Below are 26,663 nucleotides of genomic sequence, written 5' to 3' on the forward strand. Positions count from 1 at the left end.
TCTCCTTAACGGGCGATCAAGGCTGTAGCTAAGAAAATCGGGAGGGGAGGCCCTCACCAACTCTGGTCCAGATGTTTTGTCTGTCCAGGATTCGGTGATAAAGGCCATCTTAACATCCTGTTCCTCAATCAGGAGGGAGCATTCGTGGCTGTGCTTAACTAGGGAACGGGCATTCACCAGAAGACATTTAAAAGGAGGTGCCGTCCTAGGTGGGTTAAGTATCGTGCAGCCTGGTGATAAATATTTAATGGGGGCGTCCAAAATTAATGGAAGTGGGCCTAGGCAGCCTTCGCAGCATGCCGGCAGGGATTTGGCTTGCGTAAAAGGAGAAAATCTAGGGCAGGGGGAGATGCTGGTAGCAGGATTCATCTTCAAAAGCATGTCCCTCGTGTAGGATCTGATGATCACTATTGGAGAGGCAGAGTTCCTCGCCCCGAGCCCGGCACGAGCGCGGACGGGCGCAGACGGGCTTGCCTTTGGCGCGCCTTTGGCGCGCCGCCGGCGCGGTCGCGTCAGGGCGTGCTTAAATGACATCAGCAAGTAGATTGCTGCCTCAGCACTGGCTGCCGTTCACCGGGACAGCCAACAATAAGTGACGGCAGAACCCAACTTCCACTACGAGCCAGGGGTAAGATCTTTAAAACTGAGTATTTTTTAAAATAAAACGGATTAAAATGAGGCCAGAGGACAATGTCCAAAATAGCAAAAACGAAAATAGGCAGTAAACAAATATCGTCAAATCTCGTTAGCCACTCGCACTCACGCTCTGCTTCCCACCAGCACCTGGAGGGTATTGAACACAACCCTCCAGGCAAACACTACTGCACGGTCGCGTCAGGGCGTGCTTAAATGACATCAGCAAGTAGATTGCTGCCTCAGCACTGGCTGCCGTTCACCGGGACCGCCTACAATAAGTGACGGCAGAACCCAACTTCCACTACGAGCCAGGGGTAAGATCTTTAAAACTGAGTATTTTTTAAAATAAAACGGATTAAAATGAGGCCAGAGGACAATGTGCAAAATAGCAAAAACGAAAATAGGCAGTAAACAAATATCGTCAAATCTCGTTAGCCACTCGCACTCACGCTCTGCTTCCCACCAGCACCTGGAGGGTATTGAACACAACACTCCAGGCAAACACTACTGCGCGGTTGCAAAATAGCAAAAACGAAAATAGGCAGTAAACAAAAATCGTCAAATCTCGTTAGCCACTCGCTCTGCTTCCCACCAGCACCTGGAGGGTATTGAACACAACCCTCCAGGCAAACACTCCCACAGAAGAGAGGGACTGTTTAGTACATGAACGGGACAGACAAGACCCCCAAGAAGAAGAGCATCCAGAAGAGGGGGCTCACCCAAGGGAGCGGAACCATGGGAAGCCTGAAAAGGCACTGAAGTGTACTATAAAACATGCAAAGCAAAACGCCGCCGTGCAGAACGATGGCAAACCTGAGGACAAGGCACCCAACTGCTCCCCGAAAAACTGGGACATAGGACCAGACCTCGCAGAAGCGAAGATAGGCGGAGGCATATAAAAAGGATACCCAAGGGTCAGCAACATGCGGGTATATATAGAAAGGACGAACCACAAGACCAACGCAGCTGAGGGCGCTATAGCAGGAACCCACCTAATGCACCGGTGGCAGGGTAGCAGCATCGGGAGAAGCGTGTTGAAACACACTGAAAAGAGCTAGCAACAAGGACACAAACCTCTAGAAGAGGAATATGAGACACACACACAAGGAGCAAGCAGGGCGAGACCTGTGGCATGTGGGAGGCAGTGCCAGAGGGCACAACACGGGAAACCGCCCAAACGGTAAGATAATGACACCAGGTACCTCCACGCCGCCTGGCGCGGAGCAGAGCTACACAATAGCATACAGGTACCCCACCTGGGGTATATCACGCCCCTATGAAAAAAACAGGGGAACACCTCTTAGGGTAAACCACAGTCAGAGGTCGAGATACGAACAACCTTTGGAACACCACCACAGTCGGATTACTGTCAGCCCAAAAACGCACAGTCCAACTTGTGGACGCTGAATGAAAGTTGCAAAAAGAAAGGAGGGGTAACCACTCCAGGATGGGACTACCTGAGACCTGCCAAGTACAGGCCTATGGTGGGGGGTGAAAGCCCGCAAGGAGGCGCTGAACCGCTGAGTCGGCGTGGGTATTAAACAAAAGGACCCCATCAAAAGGCAGGTCAACAATGCGCTCCCGAATATTCTCCGGGAAGACGCCATCCCGCAACCAAGCATGGCGGCGTAGTGCAATAGAACCGGCCATAGCCCGGCCTAAGGAGTCTGAGGTATCCAGGGCCGACCGGATAGTAAATTCTGCCAGATCACGTCCCTCACGGAAATTATGGAGGAGGTCAATGCGAGCGCTCTCAGAGGCGGAAAAGAGAAGAGACTCGGCAGAGTCCCAAAGGGCAGAAGTAGCCCAAGCCAAGACACACACAGTATTGAGGAAGCGAAGAGCCGCACTAGTGGAGGCGAAAATATTACGACTCCAGCCATCTGGACTCCCAGGAGGAAGGAAGCAGCAGCGGAGGCACAGAAGGAAAGGCAGCTTGCAGAACGAGCCCCTGAAAGTCTGGATGAATAAACCAGCAAACCGGATCTTTCAGGGCGGTGGCGGTGCATGATTGAACGAGCCACCGGATCACCCGACGCCGGCCGAGCCCAGGTCCCCAGAAGGGCATCATAAAGGAAGGTTTCGAAAGGCAGAAGCGGCTCTACATACCCCGAATCGTGGTGGAGAACATCCAACAGGGGGTCAACAGGCAGAGGAACTGAAGGGGGCTGCATATGCAGAATGCGGGCGGCCATGGAAACAACCCTCATAAATGCCACATCAGCCTCGGTAGCCCTCCGAGGAGGGGACAGGAACTCATCCGTGGGTGAGGGCTGTAAGCTGAGCCAAGCACTGTAAGGGGATTGTCTGATGAAAGGAGGAGCAGACCAATGTCCAAAGGGAGAAAGCCCCATGAACGAATGAGGGTCCTGAAGAGGCTCTTGAGGAGGCGGAGAGTCCACCGGAGCCACAAACTCCAAGGGGGGGGGGGAAGAGGCAAAGATGTCTGGGTGATGCTGAACTTCCTCCAGAGGCCTTCGGAGAGGAATCGATGATGCGGCGTCGAGGCGATGCCAGGGCATCCTCCGCCGGCGCCGACTCGTCCGGCACCGGCTCAGCCTCAACCATAACAGGCTGTGGTTCCGAAGAAAGGAACGGAGCAGGAGCCGGTAGTGGGGTGCGACCGGCATCAATCACAGTAGTGATGCCAGAGGAAGCGGTGCAGGTGGAGGCGTAATCAGGTCAACCGGCGCCGATCCGGATCCAGGCGTGGATACAAGGGGGCCCTGCGGCGCCGGAGCAGGTCTTGGCCCCACAACCGAGTCCAAGGGGCCCAAAGGCGCACTGGCGGGTTCGGGCTGCCCAAAGATGGCGTGCATCGCCTCGTAGAACGTACGAAGCGGGGGGCGGGGGGAGGAGTCCTCTGGGTTGCGGAAAGGGAGGGAAACGCAGAGTCGACTCTTCAGGCTCGGCCGACCGACGAGGAGAAGTCGAAGAACGACGATGCTTCTTCGACTTACCCGACCCCGAGTGCGAAGACTTCGAAGACTTGGAACCGGAATGATGGTAGCTCCGCGATCGGTCCCTCGACCTTCCTCGCAACCGGGACATCGAACGGTGCGGAGCAGACTGCTGGTGCTCAAGCAGCTTTCGGGACCGTTCTCGCAAAGCCTTCGGCGCCATCGACCAGCATTCAGAGCACGACTTGGGGTCGTGGTCGCGCTCCAGGCAAAAAAGACACATGCGGTGCGGATCCGTCACCAATATTATCCGATGACAGGAACCGCATTGCTTGAAGCCGGGCATCCCTCGTGCACCTTAGGAGTCGAAGACTCGAAAAAGAAGTAGACAAAAAGTTAGTAAAAAATTACTAAGGTACCGCTCTTCCCGGATCTGCGCTGAATGGCATGGAAAAATAAAGAACCGACGTCAGCGTGCGAGGGCGGCGTCTAAGTAACTACCGCGACGTCATCCCGGCGACACGATGCAAACGACGGACGAGGAGCCGACCGACACCACCTTCCAACGCGCAGAGGTACTGTGGACGAAAAAACTTTCCGAATCCAGTCTGATGCCTGGGGGTAATTCTAAGGTAAGGAATCTATAACTAATGTGTTTCTTTCAGATTAACTTGTTCTTTTGATGGATACTTATAGCCACATGATTCCCTACCTTTTGAATGTATACCAAAGGAGTCCTTCCAAAAAGTGGAGGGACTGTGGAGTGGACTTGCACCACAAAGTCCAACAGGACCAAGTGGGTGAAAAGGCCCTCCCTAAATACTTGACTCGCAAGACAGTAATGTCTAGTAAAAGTGTGTACAGACCCCTATGTAGCAGCCTGGCAGATGTCCAACACCAGAACGCCTCTCATCAATGTCATAGTGACACCCTTGGCACTGGTGAAAAGAGGTACCTTGTTGGCTAGGGCATAGCACAATTTATCTGCAGGATAATCCATATTCGCACCAACAAATTCAACAAAAAGCTAGTCGTCCACCCTGTGTTACTTAGTACGGTAGATGTAAAAACGAAGGGTCCTCTTTACATCTAGCCAATACTGTCTACTTGTTAGAGGGGTGTGGCAGAGACAGGAGCATGGGGAATTTGATGGACTGTCCCACATGGAAGTGTGATACCACTTTCAGTATAAAAGATACCAGAGTCCAAAGCACCAGATGGATGCACTGACCAGGCCTACAGCTCACTGACAGAGAGCAGAAGCCTGGGAACAGCTGGGTATAGAAGAATCAAAGGGTGTGCACTTCAAAAATGTAATGAACAAGTTAAGATCCTACTTATGCATAATAAATGGTGCAAGAATAAATTAATGTGTGATCTGTTTAAAAAAAAGCATCACAATCAGTGACTTACGCAATAAGAGCTGGTAAGGCAAATGTATAAAAAGCAAGAGTGGCAACAAATAAGAATTACAGGTACTCACAGTAAAATCTTGCTAGGCTAGTGACAAAACAAACATTTGAAAATCACATAGCTTGGATATTAGGATGCAGAACATTTTCTTGTTGTTGAGACAGGAGGCCCACCCCCAAGAGGTAGACGGACCAAGGACAAATTCACAGACTCAGCAAGTCGGAGTACAAACAAATTCCTGGTTCAATCCAGGACTATTAGGATGAGTTGTGCTCGATCCAGCCCGATCTCCCTCAGAACTTGGGGAAGAAGAGGCAGTGGTGGGTAGGTATACATGAGACCGAAGTCCCAATGGAGTAAAATGCTTCTTAAAGACAGCTTTGAGGCAGAAACTCCTGCAAGCAGCTGTCAAACACTGCAAATTCTCATCTGTGGTGAAAAAATCTATCCAGGGCAGGGCCCACCAGGGAAAGATACCATGAATCACTGCAGGATGCTAATGGCATTCCTGGCTCGCCAAATGACGTCGGCTAAGTTGATACACCCTGACATTCAGTGAGTCTGACAAATTCTTGACAGTCCAAACAAATCCCTTGGAGTGCGCACCATAGCTAGAGTCTTAGCACTTTCTGGCACAATGTGCGCAACACAACATTGCCCTGCTTGTTGCAGTACCAAATGGTGGTTGACTGTCCATCAGGAGTTGGAATGGCCTTCAGGGCCAGCTAAATGACACACAGCTCCAGAAGACTGATCTAGTTCTTCTACTCTACCGGGGAATAAAGGCCCTTGATTTCAAACTCTCCCAGGGGATCGCTCCAACCTACAGGGAATCCATCTGACACTACTGTGAGCTCTGGGCGCGGAAATCACATACTCAGGTTGGCTTCTGTCAGTCACAACTGAAGATCTCTTGTATGAACTATGGATGCTGTCTAAGAGGCAATGCCAGTGATGGGCATATTCCACTGCAGAGCCTGCATGTGCCAAAGGGCAAGAGGAACCAGCAGCAGGGATATATACATTGTATGGTGAGTATTCACTGGATGAACTCGTATAACAATGTATAGAGAAAAATTATCCCTTTACAATAAATCAATTTCATTTTACTTTATTATATACTAACATAAGAAATAACGTTTAAAACAAATATACAGTTGACCATAAGTTAATCCTTCCATCTTAATAATATTTCAAGCATAATTTTTCACATATTTGTTAACCGTCCATAAATTTCAAGTTGAGAAAATAGTTGATATTCTTTTTCCACAGTAGCTAACTGTTGATTTCCTAAAGACTACTGTCCAAAAATGGTATCGAGATATGCTACTCCTGAAAAAGATCTCTGTCAGAAGTCCAGACACATGGTCACTGTCACTGTTGTACTTATAGGAATGAACCTAGTAAATACCTAGTGAACAAGTTACTTACCCTCGGTAATGCCTTATCTGGTAGAGATAGGATCTAGCCGCAGACTCTTTACCCTTGAATTATCCCCATGCGCCAGACTAGATCTGGAGAACTTTCTGAAGCAATACCTCAGCACAATGGTAGAGGGTGTCAAGCAACTACGTAATGAAGTCGTTCATCAGATGTGACAATGACAGAGTCCATATAAGCCCTTCCCTGATGTCAGTTTTTTCCGTGTCCAAGTTCTGCACTCAAACACGGAGCCACTTACAGAAACTGCTGGAAACAGTGTGCCCAAAAATAATCTTTTTATTTTTTTTATCCAACTGAAAGTCATGAGTATATTCAGAAGGGATCTGTAAAGGACAGTACAAACCAGGCAGCAGAGAGGGGAGGTTAGTAAGGAATCTGCGGCTAGATCCTGTCTCTACCAGATAATGCATTATCGAAGCAACTTATTCATCTGATAGAGTCATCGAGCCGCAGATTCCTTACCTTTGAATAGATACCCAGGAAATACAATTCCTGGAGGAGGATCTGCGAACTTATCCACTGAGATTCGTGACCAGGACTAGCCAGTCTTTATATATGTTTGAGAGGATAGAGAGAGGAGAGAGAGGAGAGAGAAAGAGGAAGAGAGAGGATAGAGGATAGAGAGAGAGGAAGAGAGAGGGAGAGAGAGCGCAAGGGGAGAGAGAGCGCGGGGGGAGAGAGCGAGAGAGAGCGCGGGGGAGAGAGAGAGAGCGCGTGAGGGGAGAGAGAGCGAGAGGAGAGAAAGAGAGCGAGGGGAGAGAGAGAGCGCGAGGGGAGAAAGAGAGCGCGAGGGGAGAGAGAGAGCGCGAGGGGAGAGAGAGAGCGCGAGGGGAGAGAGAGAGCGCGAGGGGAGAGAGAGAGCGCGAGGGGAGAGAGAGAGCGTGAGGGGAGAGAGAGAGAGCGCGAGGGGAGAGAGAGAGCACGAGGGGAGAGAGAGAGCGCGAGGGGAGAGAGAGAGCGTGAGGGGAGAGAGAGAGCGCGAGGGGAGAGAGAGAGCGCGAGGGGAGAGAGAGAGCATGAGGGGAGAGAGAGAGCGCGAGGGGAGAGAGAGAGCGAGAGCGGAGAAAGAGAGAGAGAGAGCGCGAGAGAGAGAGAGCGCGAGAGAGAGAGCACGAGAGAGAGAGAGAGAGCGCGAGAGAGAGAGAGAGACACACACACACACACACACACACAGGCTGTCGGAAAGGCAGATGAGGAAAGAAAACGTACCACCAGAAATATTGTGGAAAACCCGTGAGGAACTGAAATCCGTAACTTATGGTAAAAAAAAATGGGAAAAGGACACCCAAGGCAAAAGAATAAAGATAGGTAGGAAGAACACTTCATATAACCATAACACTTCAGAGCACCCTTAATGTTAACCTAACCATTAGTGGACAGGCCGAAGGCCAAGGACAATAGCTAATACCACTGAGTCAAAGCTCCTTGTCATAGAAGCGATGTAAGGACCATCAACTAATGTTGTAAGAAAGCATGGCCAAAAATAACAACAAGGACAGCCAGAGTCCATCTGTGGCCAGAGGAAACACTTTGAGAAAGAAGTGAGCCCTCTAGAACTATGCAACATAAAACCCATTGAGGGGTAAGAGGTAGCAATTGCAAAGCAGCAAACCAATGAAGGTCCTTCAGGACAAGAGGAAAATCACAGCATAGTAAGCGAAAGCGCATTCCATCCTAAGAAAGGCAGCATAACATGACTGTTTATAGAGGAACGGAAGCACAATGGAAAATGGAAAGATCTCAAATTTTATACGGTAGAAGCCGTGGGAATACATCCGAGAGGAGGAGATCGAGAGAAAATTGTCAGGCAAAAAGAGTCAAAGCACATTTTGAACTTCAGAACTCTGACCCCATATGGATTAAATCAAGACGAAGAACTTAATTACCATCTGTGAACTGCTTATAAACTGTATATACAAAACAATGAGGTCTTAAATACATAAGGACAGTACTATTTTTCTCCCGCACATAAGGTTTTTATAATTGTTTAATTTGTATTGAACTTATTGGTTTTGTAGAGTCACAGGTGAACATGGTGGCAGCTCATTGTGGTATCAATCTCTCTGTTGGCAAATCATGTAATCCATCGAATATAGTGCACTAAAATAATGAGCGAACTATACATTAAGATCAAGCGGATCCACTTAAGCACATAAGCCCACCGGAGGGCTCTATACACCTCTTATGTTATTGGCTGTGTCAGATATAATACTCAAAATGTTAACATCAAAAAAGTTTCATTTTACTAATTTAAACAATGAATTACTGTTGGATGAGATAAAACGGTAGCCCCGTTAGTTCCACAGTAAAATTGATAACTAGTTGTTGAATGAGAAGAAAGCTTGTAAATTAATACCTTACATCAATGGTGGGTCCGAGAAATTATTTTGTGAATTTCATAGTGCAATTGATATGATTTATGTAATTGTCTATCATGATTTCAACTGATAAAGTTAATGTTATTTGATTAACATCTTAGGTTATACACTACAGTTACCAGAATGCTTAGCTGCACCTTTAAGGAAGTGATGTCATTATTTTTTTAGATGTGAGTTTAAAAAATCCCACAGCCTTTGAGTTACTGCTAGTCTCGTGAACAAGGTCTCCGTAGAGACAGAAACGCGTAGAGTCCTTCTTTGTAACTGGCATGCTGTGAAAAAAGGAATTGAGAAATATATTTTGGCAAAGCAGCTTTTCTTCCGTGAGTGCCCGAGGGTGTCCTCAAAGGGAAAACGAAGATGAATATATACATACATACATATATATATATATATATATATATATATATATATATATATATAGATAGATAGATAGATAGATAGATATACACACATACACAGACACACACAAATACATTTACATTTAGATACACCCATATACACTGCAGAATAAAATATACCCTAGAAAGGTACGTAGAAACATACACATTGGTCATGGATCGAAGATTTGACAGCGGTGGGCCCGCAACAGCCTCATGGTACCATATAAAGAAAGGAGGAAGTGGAAGATATCACACACCCCAAAAAACATAAAAGCAATCGGACAGAAAAAAAAACACTACACTGAATGGTGACAATCAGGCGGCTGAGAGATGACTGAAAGAGAATTCAGCAGGTGAAAAACACCTCACTAGAATAGAGAAACAAAGGCCACTATGGGACTACAAAAAGAGCAAGTTGATCGAAGACCAATACAGGGAAGCCTAATCAGATAATCAGTCTCCATCTTAAAAGAAAATATATCAGACAGAAAAAAGGGGGGGAACCTGGCCGAAGCCACAGATAGGAACACAATAATAGTTGTGGGAAGACCAAACACCACAAGTGGAGGTTCACAACCAAACGAGCAGTATAAAGAACTGAAGTAATATATGGAGCAGCAGCGCATACAATATAACAAGTGTGGAGGCCATATAAGAAATGTGGAGTTAGGAGACAAGACCCATAAAAGGGCTGGAAGGTTTAATCAAAACACAGCAAGGAACCCGTAGTATACCACAACTATGGGGGGGATAGAGCCCTACCTCTTCCAGAGGAAGAGAAGAGAAAAAATCCACAAGCAAAAGGAAATCTCCAGTTTCCACGGGACAACCTGTGTCCAGTCACCAATCCCTGCGACACCAAGAGTGAGGAGCCCAGAGTCACCCGAGGGCATTAATTTCCACACTCATGAGTCCAAGCGACAACGAAACCCCAAGGAGTTGGAACCTTATCCATGCTCACGAGAAGTAAAGGAAACTCCCCGGAAAAAAATCCAATAGGAGCACCAAACCTCCATATGAAGCAACCCCAAGAGAAGGTGGTCAAGGAACATATATTTGAGAAGAACAACCAGTTCAGTAGGGTTAGTATAGGAAGTGTCATGGAAATGTTGCTAACAAGGCACAAAAACATTTCCCAGATGCAAAAAGCAATAACAGCTTCACGCAGGGCAGAACAGAGTAAAAACAGACCGTACAACGGCATAGAAGAGAAAGAGTTGGCAGAGTTGACCTACCACGCCAAGATATGGACAAGGTACGTCCACAAGGAACCTTCCTACTAAAGAACACAATGTGACGTCCCAAATAAGGGGTACCAAAGTGCCTGAAACAGATGGAGGACTGGGAAGAAGGAAACAGTGCATCTGCACAAGGCAAGCTAAATACACAAAACAGAACGTGGATAGAAAAACAAAAGAACACCTTGCATCAACAGGCATGGAAAGTCAATAGAGCCATAAAACAATATGCGCCCCCAAAATAATGGGACCCATAACCTGTCACTGACAGTTTAAGAAGCAATAAAAAGAAAATACTGCAGGACGCAGAAGCACCTCACACTGGGTGCCATGCATAGGTGAAATGCCAACGGGCCCCGACCTAGAACAGCTCACTTGTGAAAGAAAACAAGGAGACCGTTCCCCGTAGAATCCAAGTACAAGGGAAAAAAGAAGATCAAACGATATAGCAAGAAGGACTCAAGATTTAGCTCCAACCAGACTACCCTGAAAATGGTGTAAAGCGGAGTCAGTGTGAGCACTAAACAGATGTTTTCCATAAAGAGGCATGCCCACCAAGGTGGATTGAACAGCCTTAAAAAAACCAGAGGTGCGTAGCCATGCACGCTGGCGAAGTGCCACAGAAAAAGCCTTTGTTTGCCCGACAATCTGTGGTATCCATGACACATCAAATCAGCAATTTAGCCACATGACGGTCATCCCAGAGTGACAGAGTAAGAGTGTCCCGGGTCTCATCTAGAATGAGAAAAATGGCCCAGAACACAAACAGTATTAAGGGATCGCAAAGCAGAAATGGTGGTAGAAAAGATATATCTACTAAGAGTATCTAGACTCTTAGATTCCCTGTCTTGAGGGATGGCAGGAAGAGTGCCGATGTCCGGGTTAAGTTGTAGCAGCCTGAACCACAAAACTGAGTGGAGTAGGCTGCCGGAAGAGGCAGACTGTGTCTCCAGGGGCAGGACGGTGCCTATGAGCTATAGACTGGTCTTCGGAGGCCCCTGAAACGGGTTTAGCCTAAAAGCCAAACAAAATATCAAAAATGGCTTTACTGAAGTGTACAAGCTCGGCCCCCACCTGGCCCTGATGATGCAACCCGATTAAGGGATCAACGCCCACCTCCACCGAAGAGAGCTGCAACTCCAGAACTTCAGGAACCCTCCTCAGAAGCTCAGAAAAAGCAGAGCTAGCCTCATTAGTGAGGTTTGGAGGAGAAAACAAGCCAGGCAGGTGAAGAGCCAAGGCCACTAGCCTCACCAAGGTCAGACACCCAATGAAACTCCAGAGGAAGCGGAGCAGTGTCACCCATGTCATCCCTGACTTGCCCAAAACACTGGTCTCCCAAGGGGGGGGGGGGGGGGACAGCTGGGGGCACTCCCACAGGAGGAGGAATGTAACACGAATAGATCCGTTCTGCCGACGTTGATGAGGCGCCATCTCAGTGTCGGGGAGGAAAGAGACAGTAGCAGCGACTGGCGTTGACGGACCCAACACTTGCATCACTGGTTGGAACCCCACTAGCTGTGTACGGGAGCCGATTTGGATCTGACCACGGATCCAGAGGGCCTCACTGACGCTGAGGGAAGCCCCACAGGCATGGGGACAGTCAAGGCTCCACCGGCCTCCATGGGCAGAAACGTGCACCAGAGGGAGTCGGAGAACCAAAAATAGCATAAAGGGAGAGATAATATTTTCTCATCCGATCCAGAATCGTTTAGGCGCTGGAGAATACCGTAAGGTTCAGGCAGACTCTCACTCTGACTCCACAACTGGAGGAATTGGAGGCATGTCAGAGACTTAGGCCACCTATGGCATGACGTACCAGTTGACATCAAAGATGAAGGACGCTCATAGACGACAGACTAGGGATCTTCGACCACTGCGCTGCCAAAAGTGCCATACGGTACTCCCGCAACGCCGATGACTAAAGATGAAGACAGGAGCCACACTCTTCGGAGTCATGGTGCACGCCCAGACACCACATGCAAACAGTATGTGGGTCTGGGGCTGACACTGTCATTCATAGGAGATCCAGAAAAAGGCACACTGTGTTGTCCATAAAAGTGAAGATAGACCCCAAAAAAAACCAGAGGGTTCAGCTCTCCGGATCCGTGTGGAAGCGTGGAAAGGAAGAAACGGATGTCAGAGCATCTGGGGAGGGCTTATATGGACTGTCAACGTCACATTTGATGGATGACGTAGTTACGGAGTCGTTTGACGCCCACTATCGACGAGCAGAGGCACTGCTCTAGAAAGTTTTCCAGATCCAGTCTGGCATCTGGGGATAATTCAAAGGTAAGGAATCTGCAACTAGATGTCTCTATCAGATAAAGTATCCCAGTACCATGTATATATCAATGTATAGACCAGATGGGTTACTGGTTTAATGGGTAGAAGCTATGCAGGGCCATTGATTGGTCGAAGAACAAGCAGCATGCACAAGGCCAAAAAGCCTCAGACTATCTGCCCCACAACACAGGAGAGAGCACAAAACATTGGGATCATCACCTGGATGTCCTTGACTTGTGTCCTGAACGGCCCTATGAAGGCAATTCTCTGCATTGGTAGAATGTGGGATTTCAACTAGCTTGTGGCGAATCCCAAGGATGATATCATGGTGACAGTTGTCTATATGTGGTCAGTGACTGAATGCAATGAACTTGTTTTCAAGTGCTAATTGTCGAGGTACAGGAATACATGTATCCCTAACCTGCAAAAGAAGAACAGAAACCACCACCATCAACTTTGTAAATAACCAGCGGGCCAAGGTGAGGCCAAAGGGCAGGACAGGAAAACTAAAAGTGTTCAACCACTACCACAAACCAAAGAAAGTGTCTTTGGGCTGCAGGATGGCCACATTAAAGTATGCTTCCTTCAATTCCAAGGACACAATCTGGACCCCTGGATCTAGAGCAGAGAGGCCCAGAGTCAGAGTCAACATCTTCATTTGTTCATCTGAAGAAATGTGTTCAAGAACTGGAGGTTCATTATCGGTCTAGGTTTTCAGTCACACCAGCACAGGTGCCACCTATATGTGACTCCATGCTGTCACTTCTGGAGGCGGTGTGAGGCTGCCGCAGAGTCTGACTGCACTACATACCTGCCCTCGAGCAATTGCTGAAAAGGTTCTAGAACCTGTCTGGCATCTGGGGAAATTCAAAAGGTGAGGAATCTAGGATTAGAAGTATCCATCAGAAACATGATTACTTCAGCATACGACAACAGAAAATCTATCACACTGACGATTTTCTACCACCAGAAGTGAATTTTATCATTCAAAATGTTCTTTATCTACATTCTGTGAATCAAAATGTAGATGCTATTTTTTTACATTTAAGCTGCAAATAGGTGCACCTACACTTTTGTAAATTGTACCCCATCATAGGAGTGAAAGAACCTGCTTTACTTCTTTAAATGTTTGTTCTAGTAATTATCACAAATATATTAAACAAAAGCGGGGAAAGGAAATACACTTACCAAAAACAAAAATAGTACAAACACCATAAAATAGCGAGGACAAAATAATAGATATTTATAAATATTATCCAATGCTAGCCACAAAAGACTAGCAAATCCAAATGCATTACTGGCAGTACCAGTACATATAGTAAACTGTGAGCAGAGGAGCGGCCTTCATATTCCTTATATACTGTTGCATAAACTACGACCCTGGATTGGATCTAGGTTTGTTTTCACACCCACGTGTGATACGAGTGAACTTCCATCAATGATTTAATGTGAAAGACAGCTTATTGTAGCCCCGCAGAGACCCACCCGATATATAGTTGAATTGGCGTCAATGCATTTGGGTTACTAAAATAGGTATCAAAGGATGCCCTGGTAATTTGAAAAGCCAATTTTGTTCTTTAAAATTTCACATACACACACAGCACTAAAAAAATACACTTTAACTAGAAAGAGTTTATTTCAACTGTCTCCTCCTGTTGCTGAGCACATTTGACATAACCATACAGTATATTATTAACACAGCACAAATGCATGTTTCCAACGAGAATAAAATGCACATTTCTACCCTAGTTAGAATGTGATCTAACAACCTAACACCCAAAAACCTACATCTATACGCTACACACAAAGAGCATGCAGTAGCATTACTTGCATCTAGTTTCCTAGGGAGAATCATTGTGCTGCATACCTGTTTACAGCAAAATTGCTGTAGTTATCAGAAGCCAGGGATGTAGTATTCCCTACAAAAGGAAAATGCGTTGCATCAGCTCCTCTCATCCTGGACTTAGCTTGTTATCATCTTTTAGCATATAGCGTGATGTAGCAGCATCTCTGCAATCTGGCATTCAAGATCTTCTCTGGTAGTATCATGCGCAATAATCAGGGTTGAAGAACCTCTCCTGACAAGTGGTCAAGTGGCAGGCATTTTATACTCGATCTTATCTGAGATGGTGATTTCTTTTTTTTTTGATAAACAAATTTTTATTTTCAAATAGGCATCAAGATCCAAAAGGACATACAGCAAATTGAGCAAGGTGATAATAGTCAGACCCATCACATAGTAATTAAAAAACAGCAGTCCAAGCAATCTCCCCCACCGCTCTCCCTCCGTTCCCGCCCCATGCATACCCCCCCTTAAACTAGGCCCCGAGCCATTTCCCCCATACTTTACGGAACATTTTGGGGCAGCCCCTCGCAGCGTACAGTGTCCGTTCCTGTGCAGCGCACCAATCCACCCCTCTGCGCCATTTGCCTCCCTTGGGTGGGTCAGCCTGCTTCCAGGCGGCCGCTATATCTCTCTTGGCCACCACCAGGGCCGTAGTTAGGAAATAGCGCTCGTTACGGGAGCCATCCAGCCCATCCGTTATGCCCAGCAGCGCTAATCGAGGGTCATGGGGGACCTCCCATCCCAGGACGTCAGTTAAGTCAGTTTCAATCTCCCTCCAGAAGCCGGCCAGGCGAGGGCAAGACCAGACCATGTGAAAGAAATCTGCCGGGTCCACCCCGCACCGCCCGCACGAGGCTCCCTGGCACAGGCCTGCGCGAAACAGACGCTCCGGGGTCAGGTATGCGGTGTGAAGGTAATAAACCTGGACAAGCCGCAATCGAGCCGATGCGGTGATTGTCCTGGGCGCCATGAGGGCGTCCCTCCAATCATTGTCGTCCAGAGGACCTACCCAGGCCTCCCACCGCTGCTTCAGCCCACTCCAGTCCATCGGGGTATTATTAACCAAGGATCGGTAAATGCGGGAGATGCCCCCCTTCCCAAGATATCCCAGCATCACCTGGGCCTCAGGCGGGCTATGGTCAGGGAGTTTGGAATCTAGAGGGACGTAAGATTGGAGCGCATGGCGCAACTGCAGATAACGATAAAACTGCGAGGGATGCAGAGAAAACCGACTCCGGAGCTCTTGAAAGGAGCACATGTGGCTTCCCCGCCAGACGTCGCCCAGGCAGGAGATCCCCAGGAGGTCCCAGCTACGAAAGCCACCGAGTCCCGCCACCTCCCGCATCCAAGTGCCGTGCCATAGCGGTGTCACCCGGGTCAGCACCCTCGACAACCGAGTGTGCCGTAGAGCCGCTCGCCACGCCAGAAAGGGGGCCCGCACTACCTCTGGAAGCGATCCAGGAACCGTCGCGCCATAGAGAATATTCTGAATAGAGGAGAATCCGATGAGCCGCACCTCCAGTCTATAAGCCGGATCGTCCCACCCACCCGAAAACCAGTCGTGGACCACCAGCAGCCGCGCAGCAAAATAGTATAGGTAAAGATTCGTCATGCTCAGGCCACCGTCATAGGAAGGAACGCGACAGCGGTCCAAGGCCAACCGGGATCTACCTCCGCCCCAAAGAAACTTAGTCGCGGTCTTGTCCAGGTCCCGAAACCAGGAGCGGGGGAAGGAGCAGGGCGTGTTCTGGAGCATATATAAAAACCGAGGGAGGATCATCATCTTATAAAGAGCGATCCTTCCCAACGGATTCAATGGGAGAGATTGCCACTTCGCCATATCTGATCTGGCCTTGTTAACCATGGGGGCCACGTTAAGAGTCCAGCACAGTTCCGGGAGAAGGGCAACCCAAATCCCCAGGTATTTAAAGGACAGCCGTCGAAGAGGAATGTCAGACTGCCAATCAAAACACTCCCGTGAAGGGTGGAGCGGAACCAGGACAGACTTCCCGGAGTTCAAACGGAGACCAGATGCCTGCCCAAACCGGTGAAGAATTCGGCGCACCCGAGGACCCGAGACAGCCGGATCTGAGAGATAAATAAGAACGTCGTTCGCATACAACGCGATTTTATCAGGGACCATACCCGGCCAGTCCCAGCCACGGAGGACAGGATCCGCCCGGAGGAGCACAGCCAGGGGCTCCATCGCCAGGGCGAAGAGGAGGGGCGAAAGCGGGCAGCCCTGCCGCGTCCCCCGCCCTATGGAAAACGCGCGGGACAAGGTCCCATTGACCAGTACCCGAGCTCGTGGGTCCGTGTAAAGAACCCGAACCATGGCACGAACCTGGGGGCGAACCCCATGAGTTCTTAGGTGTCCCCAAGATATTCCCACCCCACCGAATCGAAAGCCTTCTCGAAGTCCACCAGGAGAAGGGCCAGATAAGGAGAGAGGCGCTCACGGTGGGCCAGAGCAAGATGCAGGCGCCGCAGGCAGTGTTTGGTACCTCGATTTGGCATAAACCCGCATTGGTCCGGGTGAACCAGCGCGGCCAGAAACAGGCGCAGTCGTTGCGCAAGAACGGTAGCGTAGACTTTGAGCTCGGTATTGATAAGAGAGATCGGCCGGTAATCGGAGCAGGACTGCGATGGGGGTTGAGTTTTCGGCAAGACGACTATAGTGGCGGTATCTGTTTCTCGCGGGAAGGAACCCTTCTCCACCGCCTCTGCAAAGAGATCCCGAAGCCGCGGGGCCAGGGCATCACGGAAATGGGCGTAATACTCCTGTGGAAAACCATCCGGTCCCGGGGTCTTCCCAGGTGCCAAATGGGAGATTGCCATTTCGACCTCCTGGAGGGTAATGGGCAGGTCCAGGGTCTCGCTATGCTCCTGCCCCAACCGCGCCAGGGCCGCCCCACCTTCCCCCATCAATCCCGCAAGGGAAAGCCCCTGTGTCCGCGCCCGGTATAGCTGGGAATAATAATCCGCAAAGGTTTGAGCTATTGCCACCGAGACCGTGTGTGTCTCCCCCGCGGCGTCCGCGATGGCCGGAATTACCCGGCCTACACAAGGGTAGGTGGCCAGACGGTGCAGGAGCGTACCGTTCTTGTCCCCCCACCCGTAGACCCGGGCCACCGAGGAGCGCCAGAGAGTCTTTGCCGCATCCAGAGAGTGCATGCGTATCTCCTCGCGGAGAAAGGCCAGCCATCGCGCCCGTGCGGCGTCTCCCAACGCCTCCCGATCGCGTTCAAGCGCCAGGGCCTGCGCTTCACAAGCTGTAAGTTGCTGGAGTTGGCGCCAGCGCTGCTGCTGTAGATGCCCCTTCGCAACCCCTCTAATAGTCGCCTTGCCGGCCTCCCAGAGGACAGCCGCAGAAGAGACAGAGCCCACGTTGTGGAAGTAGTATTCCGCAATCCCTTTTTCCACCACCCCCCGAAAGGCCTTGTCCTGAAGGAACCAGGCATTCAAGCACCACGTCGGACGGGCCGTAAAGGGAGGTGGGCCGAGGGCCATAAGCACCGGCGAGTGATCAGAGAGGCCTCGCGGAAGAATGCGGACATCACAAACCCCTGCACAGTCGGCGGAGGGAACAAAAACTAGATCAATACGGGCAGGGAATGGTGCACTGCCGAAGTATGGGTATACTGGTGCTCGCGTGGATGCCAAACCCTCCAGACGTCACAGAGGCCCTGGGCCTCAGCCCAACACGATAACTGTTTTGCGCGAGCGGTCCTGGTAGAGGAGATCGGACCCGTCGAGTCCATATGGGGTGTATAGACCGCGTTAAAGTCTCCACCGAGGACGAGAGACACCGTCGGGAGCCTGGGGAGGAGGTCCGCTGTGTACGCAAGAGCGGACTGCAGCAGGGATGGCGCTGCGTAGAGGGACAGCAGAGTAAGCGGTCGGCCCTCCAGGGCGCCACAGACCGTAACGGCCATACCCTGGGGGTCCAAATGCACCTGGGTCATTACAAAGGGAAAGGAACGCTTAAGCAGGATAGCCACCCCCCGTGAGCCCCTAGCGAAGCCCGCAAGCCAGACCCTGTCGTAGCCGTAGTGGGCGAGGAAGGGACATTTATTACCCATAAGGTGGGTCTCTTGAAGAAGGAGGACATCAATCTCCGCGCGCTGCGCATATTTGAGGACCGCCATGCGTTTGAAGCGATCTAGCAGACCGTTGACATTCCAGGATAAGACGCGTACCGCAGCTTTAGGCAGGGGTGTGTCCGCCATGGGAGCGAGCAGGGGCATGTAGGACAGGAGAAAGACAAAGTGGCCGCGAAAGGGGGCCGTGGGCGGGTCGGGAAGCGTGCAGGATGCCAATTCCCCGCGGGCACTGCGCCCACACAGGGGCCAATAAGTGCGTGGGCAGAAGAGCTCCCCGGAAGGAGGGACAGGGAAAGATCGGACAGGAGAGCAGGTCAAATAGTACATGATGCCTTGGGACCATAACAACGAGGAGTACACCCTCTAACAACAAAAACCTCCCTAGGAGGAAGAAACAATCCCAAACCAAACCCCCCCCACACCCCCACCCTATACTTCGAGAACAGAAGCATCTGTCGCCCTAACAGTGTGTAACCAAAACCAAGCTAAAACGCTCGGGCCTGAGTGCTAGTGGACCCCTTAATAAATCAGATCAGACCCAATTCATCCGCCCTGGCCGAGAGCAACAGATGTGTAGGAGCACCGAGGCCCGACTGCGAAGTCTAGCGACCAGGAAGCAGATCCCCACCTCCACCCACCGGCAGATACATCACAAGCAGTAAGTGGAAGTCAAATGGTGGGGCTGCGGGAGAGGTTCGAAGTGTCTATTTGAGGAGCAGGCTGGGTCACAGAGCCCGCCCGCTGGGGGGACACGGCCCGCTGCCCGGCGGCGTCAGGACCAGTGGGCGCCACCGAGGAGGCCGATGAAGCCCCGGACGCCCGCCGCAGCCGCCCCCCGGAGTGCACGACAGTCACCTCCTCCCCCGCGCGCCTCCGGGGCAGCGTGCGCCGTCGGGACCTGGAAGAGCGGGGCGCTCCTCGCCCAGCCCGCCCCTCCACCGGAGATCCTCGACCAGCACACTGCAGGGGACACTCCTCCGCGAGCCAGGTCCAGGCCGCCCGCGGCGTATCAAAGAAGAAAGTCTTTTGCTGGAAGATGACCCGGAGACGGGCCGGGAACTGCAGCTGATATTGGAGGCCCAGGGATCGCATCTTCTGCTTCACCTCCAGGTAGGAGCGCCGAAGCTCCTGGACCTCTCGGGTGTAGTCCAGGAATACCATTATAGTGTGGTTTTGGTAGCGGAGATTCGCGGAGCATCTGGCCTCCCTGAGGATCACATCTCTGTCCCTGAAGTTCAGGATCTTCAGGATAAAGGGACGGGGGGGGCGCTCCCGGGGGCCTCGGCGCCAGGGAACGATGGGCCCTCTCCACCACGAAGCAGGCCGAGAGGCTGCCCACCGGCATCCAGGATTGAAACCAATGCTCCAGGAAGTCATCCGCACGACCTGCCTCCGCCCCCTCCGGGAACCCCACCAGGCGGAGGTTACAGCGGCGGGCACGATTTTCAGCGTCCTCAACTCGGCGGTGCAGCTCTTTGGAGTGGGTGGTAAGCTCACGCACCTGGTCCTGCAGCTGGTGGATGTCGTCCTCGGGGGTTGAGATACGGGATTCGGCCTCCGATATGCGGGCAATGGCGTTACGCAGGTCCTGCCGAAGAAGGGCCACGTCCACCTTCACCTCCCCCACCATGCCCTCCAGGGAGGAGCGGGATGCCGTGATGGCCTGCAGGATGGCAGCAAGGTCCGTACCAGGGGCCGGGGCCCGGCCCCTTCTCGGAAGTCGTGAACTTGTCCATCTTGGTCTGGGTAGCTGCGGGCGTCGACCGGGCAGCCCCGTCCTTACCCATGGCGGCGGCAACTGCGACCCCGGGGGGCGCTTCGCCCAGTCCACGGGCAACAGATCCGGCTGCGGCGATTCCAGAAGGCCTTGAAAGGAGAACAGCAGGAGGACACCTCGTCACTAGCCCCCCGGTGGATCTGCCCGCCAACCGCCCGATCCGGCAAATGATGAGCCTGGGGGAGCTGCAGCCCGCCTGCAGCCAAGGATCTCGCCCGGAGGGGCACCACTCCTCGTCACAGCCAAAGTCACCGGGCGCCCGTCCGCCTCGGAGAGCCCAATACGTCCACCGCCCCTGCACAGCTCAGGGCCAGGGGCTCCAGACGGCCCCCGCGGAGAGGGCCACCCCCAACACACAGGCCCCCAGAGGCGGATATGGAGGAAAAAAGTGGCGGGGGGGGAGGTTAAAGGAGGAGCGGGAGGCGAGGGACAACCATCCACCTCCCCCTGACCGCCGGCCTGCGGCCCGAACCCCTGACGCGGCGCCACTCCACCAGCTCGCCGCTGCAGGCCTCAGGACACCAGGGCAGTACCAGCAATGTTGGTGGGGGGAACCGGACCCCGACCGTCGACACCTGGCCCGATGGGGAGGGCCCCCGCCACCTCCAGCCCCACAGCCGCTCCGGTCGTCCCACCAGGGAGTGCCCCACTCACCGCCCGGCCGTCCGTCCAGCACCACAGCCCGGAATGGGCCCCACAGCACCTCGCCGCCACCACAGGATCGCAGGTCGGGCCCCACCGAGGGGGGGGGCCGCCACAGCAGCAGCGACGACCTCACCGGGCCTCCGGGACCCCCAGGCCCAGCCGCCTCATGGGCGCCGCGGTCTCGAGTAGCCGCGCACCCGCACCCAGCGTCCAGGATTAAAGCCGCCTCCCGCCCGGCGCCGATGACAAGCGGCAAGCACAGCTCCGGGGGGGCGGTCGCGCCCCAAACTCGCACCAGTGACAGCCAGGCGGGCCCGGGCCCCAAAACTGTCGAAATCAGCCGGCCAGGGCAGGATCAGGCGAGGCAGAACGGATCGGCGGGGTCCGGCAGCCGGAGCCTCACGGCAGAGCAGCCATGCCGGTCAGGCGCCACCTAGCGCTCTCGAGATGGTGATTTCTGACATAACTTCAGGAATGTCTGGCATGACCTTTGTGCATCAAGATGCAAGTCTAATATGCGTTCTTATAAACAAATAACGTAAAAACACATCAATTCAGCCTATACTGTTTACGTTACTGTTCTTGTCTGACCTTGAGAAAAAGCTATCAAGTCACTTATCCCAGAATGCTGTCACATTGGTTGATTTCATTTTCTGAGTGGCTTGACACTTTCACAGGTTCTTGGAAAAATATGTACACATGACATCTGAGTCACAGGCAGACATGTCAATGATTCTGCAAAAAATATAGAAAATGGCTTATCGGCCTGCTCAAGATGGAGTCCATCGTTATGGACTTTAAGTAATTACTTACAGGAAGTAAATGCCCTGTATAATAAGGTTACGGAGGAATGAATATATAGGAGTCAACTGCAGCGAACTTAGATGCACTGAATAACATAAACCTACATTTATTCTCAGCAGCCTTTGTGAAAACAAGACCCTCTGACTTGGCAGAAATCCTGGTTGCACATGTAACTTTGCCATCAACTATCAATATCCCTAGACAGAATCAGAACTGCTGGGAATGTGAGGTGTGGCCCTTTTAAGCCACTGCATTGTAACCTCAGTCTCAACTCAATCCAGGCCATCAATCGAGGCGCAAGTCTCAGTATGGCCTCCAATATGACCGCATCCTAACGCTGCTTAGGCTTTCCACCAAGTGACACAGATGTGGCAATATCTAACCAATATCTCTCACCATTGCCCAGGAAAGCTTTCTTAGGAGGAGTGCTGCAATGAATTCCTTTAGTAAACTTGGGCTTCAAATTCCCCCCATCAGGATTCATAGAATGACAACCAGTGTTTCATCAAGGTATGATCAACGTTCAACATACTTCGTGATCAATATTAATCATTCAGCTACAGTGCTGCGCCGAAGACGATGCTTTTTAAATAAATATGTGATCAATCTTTGGCCCACTGTCTACTTCTTTAACACCGAAAACCTGTTGATTGCATGCCTATTTTCTTTGTATTTTGTTATACAATGGTTGTGCACAGTTACTGGTAAACTTTATAAACCTTTTTAAACAATAGTCGTTTTTGCTTTAATAAAGAAAGAAAAACGTACGAGGTGACTTTCCAGATTAATGTTTGATATCAGTTTGATAATGGAGACAAAAGATTTCAAAACAGGCGTGAAAGCAATTAATGACTGATCATTAATATCATGTTATGCATTTCATTTTTTGATGGTGGGCATGAAAATGCAATACTTCACATGTTTTCTTACCTGAAATTTCTGAATTTTGTTGATCTGAGCAAAAACCAGGTTGTTGTCCTGTAGCGCTTTTGCGATAATATCCAGGACATCTTGCCACTGGAAAATATAAAAGATTGAGATCCACACAATTATTGTTAAGGAAAATTGCATTCTGAATGATTATTCCACATTAGAGCACATCACTATATATATATATATATAGGGGATGTTTATGCAGTAATTCGCGAAATGTGATACCCAGTAATGAGCAAAGACATTCCAAGCAAAGGCAATATCTTGCAGGCATTGTACTTTCTAAAACCAAAGCAGGCCTTTCTAAGTACTACAATATTTTACTACGTTCAAAGAAAACACTGCACATACCAACATTCAAACCCTCCAAACAAAGCTTTCTACATGTATGCTATAGATTACTTCAAAAGACATAGGGGCATAATACACAAAAATGTATCCTCATAAAACATTTTGTTTGTTTGAAGCTTTTAATAGTTTTAGTGGAATCAAATAGCATTACACTTCAGCTTATCAGCACTGGAATACTAACTGAAGCAAAAACATCCAAATATTCGATTGAGGTAAGCACAGAATATCGAGTTATATTGTCTCAACGATGTTCAAAGCATGATACCATTCAACTACACTTCAAGATAACAAGTCACCTCGAGATGCTGCGCCTGTATAAAACATCTGACATGCAAGATAGATAGCTTTATTATAGGATTTATTAAAATTGTTACAATTCTAATGAAATCAGCAAGAATTACAAAAAATTATGTATTATAAAACCAGTTAATAGGAACAATTTAAAAGCAAGATGACCCACTGTCAATAAAATGGACAAATAAATACATATGTTAAAACATTGACGTGGCACAAGAAATAGCGGTATCAGAGTGCCAATGACTGCACTCTTTCCTATATAGGTGCCAGTAATGTTATATGCCGGGCCCCGCTTGCATTCTAACAAAATCAGCTTTTGCGCCTAGCATCACTGAAGTCAGAATGATATTTTTATATGCCATGGGCTATGTTCTTAGCAAGGCGAAGACTTAAGACGCAATTTGTCATTCAGGCTGCAGTTGAAGGAAATATGTGCGGCCTCAGATTAATCCTTTCAGTTCCGGTTGCCGAAGTGGCCCTGGCGCGTGCCTTGGCTAAACCACAGGGGGCACTGGTAGCTAAGTCACAATATGGAGCCTATCTGGTCATTCCTGCACAGCTTGTATGCAGTTTGCTTCATAAAGTTAAGAAATCGGGTCGGTAGCCGAATACATTCTTTTTTTTATTTTATTTAATCTGTTTATTGAATGTTTACACTCAATACAAAGCAGAACATTTTACAATCTTTTATCTATGTCAGTGGAGATGGTGGAGGCACGTATCAGCTTTGGGAACAATGTTCAAGATATTCTGTCACATGTAGTGGCATATATGAACCCGTCTAAGGTTGTGCAGTCTCACACATCAAACTTTTTTCTGATTATTGACATCAAGCAATTACTCTGTATGATTGTGGTACGTCAGAGTGCAACGATATGTGTACCAATCAGTAAACAATCTTTTTGTAAGGAACAAGAAATAAAAACAAGTAAAATAATACCTTTCCCACATAACACTTATTTCAAAATTGACACAGCATGACAGAATATGATCCATCAGGACAAATTGTAAATATCAAATTCTAAATGGTGTGCGAGGTCCCCGTTTTGCGCGTAGCAGGTCTGGAGGCATCGCTGAGTGGTATCGTCATTTTTCAAGACGTATGGAGGTCAGTTGGGATCATGTCCCAGTTAGTTGAGAAGGGGAATTTAGGTAACACCAATTTGTCTTCTCCCAGTGAAGCACCACACTCTCTGCCCAAGCCCATGTGGTAATGGAATCTGGCCAGGCCCCCAATGTAGGAGGCTCATATGATTTCCAACTACAGGTGATAAGGCGTTTAGCTACTGGTAGTCCCAGATCCAGAAAGCGGGAGGTGGTTTTGTGTTTCTGGTCTCTGTGATAAAGGCCTGTCAGCCAAGCCTCCCATGTTGCAAGGAAGGCCTCCCGGTGCATGTGGAGAGGTGATTTATGCTCCTGCTCCAATAATGCTGTAAGGAGGGACAGGTCTATAGCAAGTGAAGAAAATCAGCGTCAAGCTGATTACAACGGGGTCAAGTGGTGTCCATTCAATTAAAATAACGGTTAATTTGGATGGGGGTGAAGTAAGGTCTATGGTCAATGTAGAATTGTATAAATTGAAACCGGGCATTTCAGGGGACATGCGTTGGGCTTGCCAACAGTGCAGCCCATTCTTTGTCAGTATAAGGACATGATAAATCTATTTCCCAGGCAAGGCGTAGTGATGTAGGTGGTACCACAGTGTGAAGACTCAACAATTCAGCTAGCCAGCACGTCAGATGGCGACTTGCACCCATTACGTGAACATACTACATGATTAGGTGTGTTTTGGGTTCATGGTACATGTTTCCCTATTTATTAGCCAGTGACCGTATCAGGGCAATGTGCAGAAGGAAATGGCCTGGGGGCAGTCCTTCATCTGCCATGAGAGTCTCATAGGGAATAAGAGTTTCATCTTGATAGTGGTTGCTGCTGTGTGAAGTACCACTTCATGCCAAACTGTTAATTTGACTGTAGTAGGTGAGGCCAGCCCCCTGGGTGTCCCAAGTAGTGCCATCGCTGGGGCATATGGGTGGCTGATCTAGTTAGGTATAGGCAACGACAGAATCATTGGTATGCCACCTGTAACAGCTGAGGATATGGTGAAGACAGCTTAGAGCTGGGGTGAAATAAACGAAGGATTGATGAGTTGTAAACCTGCTATCCACTGAGCCACCCACTTGAGCTTTGAGGTGAGATAATACTATTCATAGTTCGGTACGGCTAACCCGTCTTGGTCAGTGGGTAGGTATAGTTTCGTTAGCACCACACTTTAACGGGTTTTGTTTCATACAAATTTGTGCAACAGTTGTTCAAATGACCTAAAGAAAGGGGGTGGAATATACAATGGCAAGTTGCAAAAATAGTAGAGTAGACAGGGAAGTACCAACATTTTCATAAGGGCAATGCGGACCGCCACAGAAAACAAGAGGGTGGCCCAAAAGGATATCTGGGATATCAGAGATGCAACTGCTCGCGTAAGATTCTCTTCAACGAGTTCTGTTTCTGAATGGTATATTCTGATCCTAAGTAGAGAGAGAAAGAAGGGACGTAAGAGGTACTCTCATCGTGTGCTACTCTAATTGTGGGGGGGCAGTGTGTCCTCATCTTGATGCCCTCACACACCCCGAAGGATGTCATGCTTCATCATTGGGCTTTTTCTCCTTATCGGGCCGGCGCTGCACTGGCCTACAAGTGCCCCGAAGAGTCTCTTTTTCTGAGATCTTTAGATGAAGCCGTATGGGTGCTTGGGTGTAAGTGGCAGTGAAGTCCTAGAAGGTGTATTAAACAAGAATTGGAAATGCAATAGGTCTCGCATTTGTTTGATTTTGAGCTTTTGGCATTGTAAATGGCAATGTTTTGTACCCATGTGTTATGGAGTGTATGTATGTATGTATGTGGTGTGTAGTGGAATATTTTGAGTTGGATTATAATTGTTATTTGTGGAGCACCATGAAGCATCAGGTAGGAGATTGAGGAGGTGAAGAGCAGCATGAGGCACAAGGACAGAGAGTGAGGAGAAGAGAAGCGTGAAGCACTAGGAAGGAGAGTGAGGAGGAGAGCAGCATGAGGCACAAGGAATGAGAAGAGCAGTGTGAGGCAAAAGGACAGAGAGTGAGAAGAGCAGCATGAGGCACGAGGACGTAGAGTGAAAAGAGCTGCGTGAGGCAAAAGAAAAGGAGAGTGAGGAGAAGAGAAGCGTGAGGCTGAAGGAAGGAGAGCGAGGAGAA

The 26,663-nt window shown here is 49.6% G+C and overlaps 1 protein-coding gene across 1 annotated transcript in view; it reads right to left on the reverse strand.

Moving 5' to 3' along the window:
* Nucleotides 1–26,663, reverse strand: part of SHPRH (SNF2 histone linker PHD RING helicase) — a 763,974-nt gene that overhangs the window by 55,098 nt on the left and 682,213 nt on the right. The window contains exon 27 of the mRNA XM_085612283.1: nucleotides 22,783–22,869. Within this exon, the coding sequence (XP_085468409.1) occupies nucleotides 22,783–22,869 (87 nt within the window). The remainder of the gene's footprint in view (nucleotides 1–22,782; nucleotides 22,870–26,663) is intronic.

This window comes from Triturus cristatus, chromosome 6, assembly GCF_964204655.1.
Source record: "Triturus cristatus chromosome 6, aTriCri1.1, whole genome shotgun sequence".
Taxonomy (NCBI): Eukaryota; Metazoa; Chordata; class Amphibia; order Caudata; family Salamandridae; genus Triturus; species Triturus cristatus.